The sequence below is a fragment of the Danio rerio genome, chromosome 9 (genome assembly GCF_052040795.2).
Source record: "Danio rerio strain M-AB ecotype USA chromosome 9, GRCz13ab, whole genome shotgun sequence".
NCBI lineage: Eukaryota > Metazoa > Chordata > Actinopteri > Cypriniformes > Danionidae > Danio > Danio rerio.
This window is the reverse complement of record NC_141029.1, coordinates 43,571,396-43,583,738: the sequence shown is the minus strand read 5'-3', so window position 1 is coordinate 43,583,738 and position 12,343 is coordinate 43,571,396. Positions and strand designations below refer to the sequence as shown.

At 36.4% G+C, this 12,343-nt stretch overlaps 1 protein-coding gene and 1 long non-coding RNA gene across 3 annotated transcripts in view; one reads left to right on the top strand and one right to left on the bottom strand.

Moving 5' to 3' along the window:
- ctdsp1 (CTD (carboxy-terminal domain, RNA polymerase II, polypeptide A) small phosphatase 1) overlaps positions 1–12,343 on the bottom strand; it is a 51,263-nt gene that overhangs the window by 19,378 nt on the left and 19,542 nt on the right. Inside the window, exons 2-3 of one of the 2 annotated variants that reach the window (XM_087268318.1) lie at positions 6,935–10,791; positions 660–761 (exon numbers count right to left, since the gene is read on the bottom strand). In XM_087268318.1, the coding sequence (XP_087124444.1) occupies positions 660–761; positions 6,935–10,036 (3,204 nt within the window). In that variant the 5' untranslated portion in view covers positions 10,037–10,791. The remainder of the gene's footprint in view (positions 1–659; positions 762–6,934; positions 10,792–12,343) is intronic. The other variant, XM_087268319.1, reaches the window with a different exon arrangement.
- Positions 5,447–9,426, top strand: LOC147835381 (uncharacterized). The gene is made up of 2 exons (XR_015499807.1): positions 5,447–6,030; positions 6,098–9,426. It is a non-coding gene; the product is annotated as an uncharacterized LOC147835381 (long non-coding RNA).

The following is a 12,343-nucleotide window of genomic DNA, read 5'->3' as shown; positions in this document are numbered from 1 at the left end:
AATTAAAATCAAAATGTCATACATCAGAAAGAGAGAAGAACTTCTTCGTTTCTTGTCATTTGAAGAAATTAGGTCACAATACCAAACTTATCTGGTAGAGTGTAGTGACTTACATTTAATTGAATAAATAGTATACAATAATTGAACGATAAATTGAAGAAATGGTTAACTCAAAAACTGTAAACTCTGTTGTCATTGCTCACCCTTATTTATACGCACGCATACACACACACGAAATTTTAAAACATTTTTATCAATGAAAGTTAAAAACAAAAGGGGACCATAGTGAATATAATTATGTAGTAAAAATAAAAAAAACAAAACTGAAATATTCACAAAATAATTTACAAAAGAAATGCTTAGAAATGAAAAGAAAAGTTCACAAGATGAGTCAAATTTCACCTTATTTATATATTTAAGTAAGCTAAACCTTTGAGCCTGGACAAGATAAAACATTTTAGCATCAAATAATGAATTAAGTTTTAAAGTTTTGATGTAAACACAAGCAATGTTGCTTAACGCCAGTATAATGTTTGACTCAAGTGTATCCATGGCTATGATAAGGTTAGTTAGGTTGCCAACAGCATGATATAAACTCACACCTGCTACCAGCTATAAACCAATAAGAAAAAAAAAAATAACTCAACACATTGGCCTACCTTGAATGAACTGTGGACTAGTGTTTCATCCAGATCAATTACTACGCAGATCTTCCCTACATCTTTAGACTTTATCTGTGGAAGAAGTGGTTTGGCTGGGACCTGTAATAAAAGTTCAAGGACATTGGTAAATAATTAACCAAGGTGGCATTTGAAACAAGAAGTTGTTTTACATTTAAAACACAGTACACATTATATACATTACCTATAAGAACATACAACTTGCACATAAGAAATACTAAGACTCCATGAGTCTCCTCTAATGTGCTAGTAGACAAGAAATCTAGTTTTATAAGTAATACGTGTACAGCTGGTTGCTATGAAGGCATGTACTGTATTGCAGACAGTAAAATGTGTCAACCGGCAAAGATTTTATTTGATATTCTATATGTTTATATGAGGAGCTATCAGTGGACAGAGCGGTTTCAAGTTCTTCACGTGTGAGAGCGGTAAAGTCACATGGAAAACTGTAAATATATATGACGTCTCCAGAAATTGAGAAAAAGCAAGCAACAACTGCACTAAAACTAGTTGAGCTAACTATGATGCCAAAATTGGATGGTATTAGTTTATTAGTAAATCTCCTATTATTTTAGTTTCTCTTATTTCCACATATGAATGAGGCCTGAAACAGATCGGAGTTTATCGGAATCCATGTGATATGTCTCCTGCTTACAAGTAAATGGGCCTTATTCCATCTGTGCCACATGGGAGACAAGAAAAAGATCAGAATTGAGTCACTTGGACCTTGTAATTTAAATGCAGCCAAAGAGCATGACTTCACTGTACTCAAATGACACCAATCCTAAGATATCAAAAACTTTAGGGTCCGTAAGATTTTTACAATTTTCTTGTTTATTAAGGCTGCATTTATTCAACTGTCTCCAAAATGCAGCAATATGAATTCTTATAACATTTTGCATGTTTTTAATTTAATATATTTCTAAAAAAAAAAAAAAATTTCCGACAGCATATCTGTATTTTTAGCATTACTTTAGATTTTAGTGTCACATGATCATTTATAAATAATTTAAATTAGCTGATTTTCTGCTCAGTAAGCATGTAGTATTGTTGTTGTTGTTGTTGTTGTTATTATTATTATTATTTAGGGACGTCCAGATCCGATAACGTTAACTGAAATCGGGACAGTTCACACAGTTTCAGACTTGATCGTTATTGGACATTACCTCCCGATCAGGACACGAATATATATGTATTTGTATATATATAAATTATCATTATTTTTGAACACATCTATAGTTATGTGGTGGCACAAAGTTAGACCTTTTTCTTGACTTCACATTGAAACAGCACCAGGTGCGACACGGAAGCTGCTTGAAGTAGAAAGCGTGAGTATGTCTGCACTCTCGAGGTATTTTAATAAAGTTAATGACAAAAACATTGCCAACATTGTGAGATATGTAAACTTGGGATTGTCTGCCGGGTATTTTAAGTCGTGATATTTGTTTTTATATTAGTTTTTTAAAAATATTTACTGTTGCACTTAAGTCCAAAAGTGAAGAATTTATGTTGTTACTTGATTGTTCAAGCTACGTCACAGAAGTGTTCTGTTTGTTAACAGTGACTTGTTGAATGTTAAAATTCGGTGAATTAAATAAAAAATAAGGAACATCCTGGATCTGTTTCCTCGCTCTTTTTTTTTACATTTTTTATGTATTAAATAAATATCAGTTCGAGTTTCAGTATCAGTAGAAACTCGAAAAATCAAATGACTGCGACTCGAGGGCAAAAAAACCTGATCGGGACATCCCTATTATCATTATTATCACTGCTTAAATATTTTTGTGGAAACTCAAAATTATTTAATAATATAAAGTTCAAATGAAAAACTTTTATTGTGAATAATTTAGTATACCCTTGCTCAAATAATAATAATAATAATCAAAAATGATGGGGTGATGCCTCACAGTAAGAAGGTCGCTGGTTTGACCCCCCGCTGGGTCAGCTGGCATTTCTGTGTGGAGTTTGCACATTCTCCCTGCATTCACATGGGTTCCTTCCGGGTGGTCTAGTTTCCCCCACAAGTCCAAAGACTTGCAGTACAGGTGAATTGGGTAAGCCTAATTTGCCGTAATGCAAGTGTATGATTGAGTGTGTATGGGTGTTTCCTAGTAATGGGTTGCAGCTGAAAGGGCATCCTCTGGGTAAAACATATGCTGGATAAGTTGGCAGTTCATTCCACAGTGGCAAACCCAGATTAATAAAGGGACTTACTCTATACTATAATATATAATATAATTCACAAACACCATGATAAGATTCTGGTCAAACGGTCCATCCTAAAGTGGGTGTATTAGTAATAGACTAGACTATCCATAAGGGGGCATTAGGTAGTTCTTTTAGCACTAGCATTCCATGAGCAGCAGATGATCTAGTGACTGACTGCAGCTGCGGTTTGCGATTGCACTTCTTCATCAGAAAGTACACAGTGAACACACTGTCTGAAACTAACTCTACGCTTGCAGCATGAGCATCTCAAGACCTACAGGCTCTTCCGGATTCATTACCAAGTCAGAAAGTGTACAGTTGACTCTGATTTAAATAACATAGCATATGACATGGAACAAGAACCCAGCATGGAGTCCTATTTTAGTTCTGTTGCTACTGACTTCATACTAATTAAGATGTGAAAAATGATGCCAAGAATGTTTGGCAACTTAAAACAGACGAATGCATTTATAACCAAGAAACTCGTTAATACTCATCTAGTGTTGCCATAATTCTTAGTTTTGATGTAAACTATGGTAAATTTTCTGACTGTTAGTATTACCGTTTTAAATATTCATTATCATCAAAACTATGATTGATTATTGCAATTTTGAAAACACTGCAGTTAGCTGTTATATAAATGCATGATTATATAGGCAGTTAAGAAATGCAATACAGTTAAATGATGTACTCCTTGTACTCCTTACATTTAGGCCCCATTTACACTAATGCGTTTTCGTTTTAAAACGCATAAGTTTTGCTACGGTTATGCCATCCGTCCACACTACGCCGGAGTTCTCGAGCACCGAAAATGGAGCGTTTTGAAAACGCTGGGGAGGCCGTTTTCATTCTAAACACTGCTGCACCGTCTCAGTGTGGATGAGGAAAAACGGAGACATATGAAAACGGAGGCGGGACTGCTGAGATTCGCTACCTGATTGGGGCTTTTGTGTCATTGCGTATTCTTCCCTTATTCGTCAAGCCACTATCACATGACTATAACACATGGCTTTACCTCTACCAGAAGACAGTACGGAAACAACAACATGGGCACAGAAATGGGAGCGTTGTTTGCACTATTGTCTGTTTTAGGCGCCATTGTGCAGTTATTCATTTGTTACGTTTAGTAACAACTCGACCTCATCGTCTGTTCACAAAAATACCTCTCTTGCTTTCTTTGCTATCGTGTTTAATGTTCAACCGGTGTTTGTTGACTAACAATAACCAAATTCCGAGCAAGACAAATGCTTTCTGTTTATACTAGAATGCGCATGCCCTGAGTGCGCGAATGGTCACGTGATATACGTTTCTGGTGGCGTAGTGTGGACAGAGATATGTTCAGAGATGCTAGGTGAAACGCTGGTCTGGACGCGGATAGTTTTTGATCTAAAACGCCGCTTTAAAACTAAAACGCACTAGTGTAAACGGGGCCGTAAACTGTGTGTTAAACATTATTAAGAACACAGATAAGGCTTGACTTCAAAAGCTAAATTGCTAATCAAATCACAATATCAGTAAGAAAAAATAAAAATAACAATTACTTTTTTTGTCCAATCACACAAACATTTTTGTATGGAACATAATCAATTTTGCAATAAAGGTAATGATTCGCTCTCAATTGCTTCGTAATGTTTTTATTTTTTTACATTTTACTGGTGATTAAAAGACACAGAAGGGCTTTGTGCCGAAATTTCTGTGTCTTTTAATCACCCATAAAATGTAAGAAAATAAAAACAGTACGAAGCAATTGAGTGCGAATCAATACCTTTGTTGAAAAATAGCATTAATAGATTGACGCACCAAACCAAAGGAGTTCCTAAAAAACCGCAAGCACGCAGGGCAAACTTCAGTTAACTCTGGAACATAATCAACGCCAAAAGTATTGAAATGGAAGCTTGTTGAATAGCACAAACTAAAAAAAAAACAATACATTGAGTTGACAAGGGCTTGCATTTTAATGACTTGTATTGCCAGGGTTTGTATCTTTGGGTCATAAAATTTAACATAGCTGTTTATTTAAGCTGTTAATATTTCAACTAAAAATACTCCAAACACATTTTTATATACTTATAAATTCAATACTTCAAAATCAACTTCCAGATTTTACTAGAAAAATATTCAGTTCTGTTTAAAAATACAATGTTTAATGTTCAAACGTCAATTTTCAGTTCATTTTATTTCTGTTCAAAAATCTGCCTCATAAATTCAGTGGCCCAAATTCAGCTGGTAAAATTCAACATTACATCCAGGTACTGCACAAAAAAAGACAAAGTAATTGATTGCAGATTAAAAATGTCCAGCTGCTTTTTCACCAGCAGGTGGAGATGGACCACTTTAAGATTTTTAAACCACTAAATAGGCGAAAAAAGGCCAATAATGGCACTAAAGTAGCATTTAATTATAATATCAACATCTTAGACATTACAAGTAATAAAATTAGAATGAGTAAAATTAGTAAGATTTTTTGAACATTTATATTTGCCCTAATGCAGGGATACTCAACTAGCTGGGCCGCTAGATAGCTTAAAATGAACTCTCAATATTCTACTATAATTTTTGGATTTAATTATTAATAAGCTATAATAACTTTAAAAAACTAATAACTAGAATGATCGCTGTAATGCACTCTCCTGTTTTCTGACTGATTACTTCAAACAGCCTCATGATTGCTTCTGCACAGTTTGTTCTTTCACAAACTATGCATGGTGAAAGTGAAAGTCTTTCTTTGTGTATTTTGATGTGAACTATTAGCGAGGCTCAATGGAGTTTCTGCCACAGAATGTAAATTAAACCTGCATATGAGCTTTAGACCCTCTCTCTGGCGAAGCTGTTCACTTTTCCTGTCAGCGATCTCCCAATACTATACACTCAACCGCTATCAAATTGATGCGATTCAACAGATTTAGAGTGTTTTACTGTATTTTACTTTTGTCTGGGTATTTTTGAATAGTAGATATTTAAAAGTCAGTCCAGTTTAAAGCAGAAGCTAGTCTTTTGCAATCTCCCTGTTGACCTGTGGTTCTCTTTGAATCTGCCCATGTTTTTATTTGTTTTATGTTATTTTATTTGTTGTTTTGTATAGGTTTTATTTTAATAAATAAAGGTTTAAATGAGCATTTTAAACAAACATTTTAAAGAAAATGTCAGACAGGTGGGCTTTCAAAAATTGATCGGAGAAAGAAGTGGGCCCCCAAGTGAAAAAGGTTGAGAGCCCCTGCCCTAATGTAATGTCAAATTTTACCAGATGAATTTGGGCCACTGAAATTTATGGAAGCAAATTTTTAAACTGAAATAAAATGAACTAAAAATTGCCATTTGAATAGTATACATTGTATTTTTAAACAAAACTGATTATTTTGGAAGTGAAATCAGGAAGTTCAATATGAAGTATTAAATTTATAAGTATGAAAAGTTTGGGGTATTTTTTGTTGAAATATTATTCACAGCTTAAATGAACAGCTATGTTAAATTTCATGACGCAAAAATACAAACCCTGGCAACTCATTAAAAGTCATTAAAATGCAAGTAGTTGTTAATTCAGAGTATTATTTTTTAAGCTTTTTATTACCATACTTTTGGCATTGATTTTGTTCCACATTATTTGCTTTTATAAAGCAGCTTAATGTATTTTTGCGAAAAACAAAAAGTAAACATGAAGGGTAGTTTTCCAAATGCAGATTTCAAAGCAATAGCTAAGACAATAGAACCTATAGAAACTATAGAAACAAGTAAACAAATTCAAAATTGCAGTGATCCAGGGTTATGCTGCCACAAAACTGCATAAAGCTGAAAATTATATTTCTGCTTGTTTATTTTCCACCAACAAAACTCGGTGGAATGCCTTAAGTGTATGTGTGACACTTATTTTTGAACATTTTCTGCTCATTTAACCAAAACCATGATAATATTAGTAATAATACATGTGTTTTCTATAATGTTGATATTAAATTATGCTTGACTATCAAATTAATGCATATAACAGACATTTCAACATGCTTTTAACTCCCAAAATGTATCAGCAAGATCCTCAACTAAGAGAAATGTACCTGATCTGTTGGCGGAACACAGATTTCACAATCGCAGTCTTCTGAGAACTCTTCATCTTCAGAAGATTCACTGTCCTCATAAGAATCACACTGTTCACCTGTCTTTTTTTGGTCAGACTTACAGATTGCCTCTTGTTCAGATGCTTCACTTCTTGCAACTTGATGTATAAGTTCCTCTAATTTTTCATTTGGCTTAGTCTGCTCAGCCAGGCCACCTACTGCAGGAGAATTAAGGAGCTCAGAGGTGTCTTTTGGCTCGGTGTCCAGACTATCCGATACACAAGGAGTACTTGTTTCTGTGTTTGAAAGTTCCTCAATAGTGCAAGAGAGCTGTGGATCATTAGTTGGTATCACTTCACCATCATCACTTTCGTCTGAACATCCCACAAGATCTTCAAAACCAAACAGAGATGTTTCTTCATCTTCCGAAGTTTCAATCTCTCCACAACAAGGTCCATGAGCTCCCTCATTTTCAAAGTCAGGACAAAACTCTCCATTAACATCGATTTCATCTGCAGATCTGAGATCTTGTACACTGCCTTCATTCTCTGACCTGTTGGTCAAATTCTGATTGGCCAAATTTTCCAACAATGTACTCTCTTCATCTGGTGAATCTGAAGAATCGGCTGCTTGAAATGTTTTCTCTCCAGCGCACAATCCTGTGGAATCTCCAGATACACTGACAAAAGCATTTTCAATCCCTTCAAGTCCATAACAGTCAACGACGGAAACACCAGAAACTTGGTCTTCAGCTATCTCTTCATTTTGGAGGCAAAGTTCATTGTCCTTGCCCTCATAATATACCATGAAACCTTCATCCATAAGATCAGGCAGGTTATGATCATTTTCAACTTCATGGATTTGCTCAGATTCAGTGGGGAGTCCGAATGCCACAGCTTCAGCATAGGTTTTACTGCTTTCCCTTTCTGTAAGTTCTTCAGAATCAATCTCACATGCTTCTTCACAAGCATCTAACTTTTCTTGTGAATACATGTCACAGTTCTTATTAACTTCATCTGGTTGCACATTTTGAATCAAGGGCTCATCGTCCTCTGTAAGAAGGTTTTCCTTATCACATGGCTGATCTGGGAAGATATCAAAAGATTCAGACTCGTCAATAAAACTCTTGAATGAATCGGTTTCAGAGCTGCTTTGACTTTTGCCATCCAAGCAGTCGCCATAGTCCTCTTCACTCGACTCATCTGAAGAACCTGCTGTTGTGGTCACTGCATCCAGAGAGATGTCCACACTTGAGTGGAGATCAGAATGCTGAGGAGATTCTTCATTACAACATACGCCCTTCTCCAGCTCTTCACACTTTCTACAAAGCTTCCTAGGGTTATCCAAAGGTTGAACTTCTTGCATTAAATCTATAACTCCAGGAGTTTCTACCTCTTTATTAGACTCCCTGTTTTCAGCAGCATGACTTAAACTTTCCTCGTTGTGTCTCAAAAGATCAGTAAGAAATTGAGACAGCCAGCGAGCCTCAAAGGTTTCCATTGATCCGGAAAACATGGCATCAGACTCAGGTGGTTTCTTAAAGTTAGTTCTGCTACTACGGTTAGGCAAATTCTCTTTGTTTACTTCAGAGTTGTGAAAAAAAGAGCTGTGTGTTTTTGATGACTCTAGGCAGCTTTCTGTAGGTCTGCTTTGATGTGGTCTCTCAGAATTGTCAGTGGGCACAGAGGGAGGGCATTGTTCACGGGCATCACATTTCTTAAAGTATGATCCACAGCTTGTGCACTGTTCTAAAGCCTCAAAACACACAGAGGATTCGCTGTGCTCAGAGAGTTGGTTGCAGTCTTGATGTTCTTCAGACAGCGAGTTAAAGCTCCCAGACGGACAAGTGCAATCATCTAGGCTGTTAGGCAGAACTCCATCATCAGCGGTGTCCATTTGCCCCATAAGCTGCGTGTCCACAAGGGACACACAGTGGTCAGATGGCTTACTTTCTTTAGAGTCCTGACACAGTTCAGGGGATTCAAAATGTGTGGCATGGTATTCATCAAGCTTGTTTTGATTGTTAGGCTCGGACGGTTTAGATGTTTCGCAGTCTTCAGAATCTAGTTCAACTGCATAGTTTTGTTCAGATAGGTTGTCTTCAGAACTATCATTTTCACACTCTCTATACTGTTCCTGATATTCTGCATCACATTCAGAAAGCGTTTCATAATCTAAAGGATCTAACGGATTAGGCTCCACATGACCTTGTTGAAATGAATCACTAAGATCTTCCTGTTCTGCAGCATCTTGATCAACTAAGCTCATCTCGGATAAATCGATTTCTTCATCATCTTGATGAAAGCTCACAAACTCATAAAGATCTGGGCTCATCTCAGATGCATCTAACGGTTCTTCATTATGCTGCTCAAAAGAGTCACAATCATCTAGTATCATCTCAGGTAAAACGATCTGTTCTGAATCATCTTGTTGAAAAGACTCGCAATCGCTTAGGCTTACCTCTGATAAGGTTAACTGCTCTTCATCGTGTTCAGAAAACTCACTTTGATCGCTCGGATCAAATGTAATACTAAGTTCATCATTTTGGCTCATTTCAACCAAGTCAACTGAAGAACCGCTTGCTTCAAAAGACTCACTGTGCTCAGAGCAGCTGTCCAACAAAGAGCTGTATCCAGATGAACCAGACTGATCTGAAAATTCACCATTAATGCGGCTATTTTCAATGCAAAGTCCATCAACTTCATGCAACTTAATGGTGCTTTGGTCAATAGGTGTATCTTGTTCAGCGCACGATTCTGCAGCACGTTCCAAAGACTGGTCTTCCTTTTTAGGATCTCCTTGTCCTGAGACCTCAGAATGGTCAAAGCACAGCTCTGCAGGCATGTTTACCTCAGCGTGCTCGCTTTTAAAAAATGCAGATGATTCCAAGTATTTAGTGATGTTGCTTTCGACAAAAGACATCCGTTCTCCAAAACATCGGCAAAGGTCAGAAGAAGGGAAACACTCCAAACATTCTCCCATAGGTTTACTTTTTCTACAGATCCTGCAGCTCTGTGTTTGCAGAGGGGGCTCGCAAGGCTGAAGGGATTCGTTGAGCCCACAGCCTGCCTGAGACACCAGCAGCAATGTGCACGTTGACATGACAGAGGGGTTGAGACTCTACTGAACCCTGCACTCAGCCCGCCTTCAGGACACCTACCGATTTATTTTGGTGCTTCAGAGACGTGACAAATAACTCCTGCTGTATCAAATCACTATAAAAAGCTGAAGTAAGGCATAAATCTGAAACCGACACCAACAGAGACTTGATACCAGATCTGCTCATAGTTGTTTGTCGCCATGTTTTTATTCCCGCCAATAATTAGCTAAATAAAATCAAGAGTGGCTACTTTTTTTTCAATATTTTCCTATCGGCTTTCATTTAGTTGGGAGTTTTGAGAACAGACAGCTTTAGTGTGCTTAATAAATTAACAGAGTTGACTTAATGGTGTCTGCACAAATGCAGATTAGGTTAATACATACTACGGCTTATTCAATGATAAGAGCTCGTAAACAGGAAAAGAATTGCGCAAAAACTAACATGGGGTTTCAGTTTCCTCACTATCACAGCTGATCATGTGTCTCTCCCCTGTGTTAACCACGAACTGGCCAGTGTTCATACAAAATCTAGAGAGTACAGGGTGGAGAGGTAGCACTACATCCAAATAAGTACTAGTTACCAAAACCAACATAAACTCTTACTTTAGAGATGGTTCCATTTTCTTCCACCAGCAGTGGGGCGTTATTATTGACAGGCACGTGATCCGTTTCATCATGACACAGGCAGCAGAAGAGACTGTGGAAAATCCCACGACTGCGTGGTTTCTTCGATGAGGATGCAGCATGTGGAGGGGTACCTGAGAAACAAGCACATCATATCACATCACATCTACCCTGGTGTTCACAGTCATATATCTGTGCATAAATGATACACTTGGCTTGGTCCGACAGCTACTGGTCGTTGTGAGATAACTATACTCAGATAGATGATGGGCAATGACTGTTTTTTTTATTGCATGCAAGCAAAACAGAAAAGTGCAAGCATCAAAATTACATTAAAAAAAAGATTTTTAATTTGCATCAAATCTCAATGTCAGGGTTTAGTGACTGCTGTTCATTTAGGGTGTAGTGTATTAAGAATACATTAAAATCTCACATAGAGATATTAATAAAAGACAAACAGGACTGTTACATTGTTTCATAGAAAGCCTTAACACAGCTAGTGGTGTTCTAACTGTATGGAACCACACATGAAAAACTATGAAATTCTGAAAGGGTGGAGTGGAGGTTTTAATAACTCAAAACACATGTATGTCACACCCATGAGTTCCCAAAAACTTGCTCCATAACCTAAGCTTCAACATACGACATAAAACAACAATGCTTTTGAATCTGGCAAAGTCTAAGGAAAAACAGAGAGAAGGAAAAAAGGCTGCTTTTTGTATATTTGTTCTGCCCTACTTACATTTAACAGATTGATTTTCCTATGGATTCTTGCTTGGAATTCTTAAAATAAGCTTGCATTTATCCTCCTTTTTGGATTGCAACCCTGTATAAAATAGGACTATTAACTAAAGACAAGGAACTACTCTGTCAAAAGCAATTTACAAACAGAATCGTAGAGTCAAAACAAAAACTATTAATAGCACATATACAAACATAACCACCAATATTTTCACCAATTAATTGTATTGTATTACATCAAAAGCATATATACTTCATCACATTATATCAGATGCTATTTGTTACAGTATCCTATAGTCTAGTATTCCAAGGTAAACCCCTGATGGGGTGTTTGCACAAAGCCTAAGTCAAATCTTAAATGTGTCATCTATCTTTCTTCTTAAATTTATATTAATTTTAATTAATGGTAATCTTTATGTATTTTATGTTTTTCAACTGCGTAATCAAAGATTTGCAAATAAAAAAAAAGGTATTGTTAAATATGAAAACAACACAATGACATTTTCAAGCACTTTCAAGCTCGGTCATCCAAAATGTTGCCATACAAACCTTGAAAACATGATTAAAATTCAAGCGTTTTTGTAAGGATTTCCAGCACCCATATGAACCCTGCATAGTTCACCTTAAAATGTAAAATGTCATCATTTATTCACCCATGACTTGTTCCAAACCAATGTGTTTTTTGTAATGGTCTGGTTGAGTCAATGGTTATAGGTTTCCTACATTCTTTAAAATAAATAGCACTGGTTTGAAACAAGGTTGAGTAAATAATCAAAGAATTTTCATTTTTGGATGCAATATCACTTTAAAATAGGAATAGAAAAGCCAATCCAATAATTTGCATGTCTTCATATCTTCTACCCTATTCAACTTCATTATGAATAGATATTACATATGCAATAAATTCTTTAGGATATTTGGAGGTTCTCAGTATCAGAGAGCTTG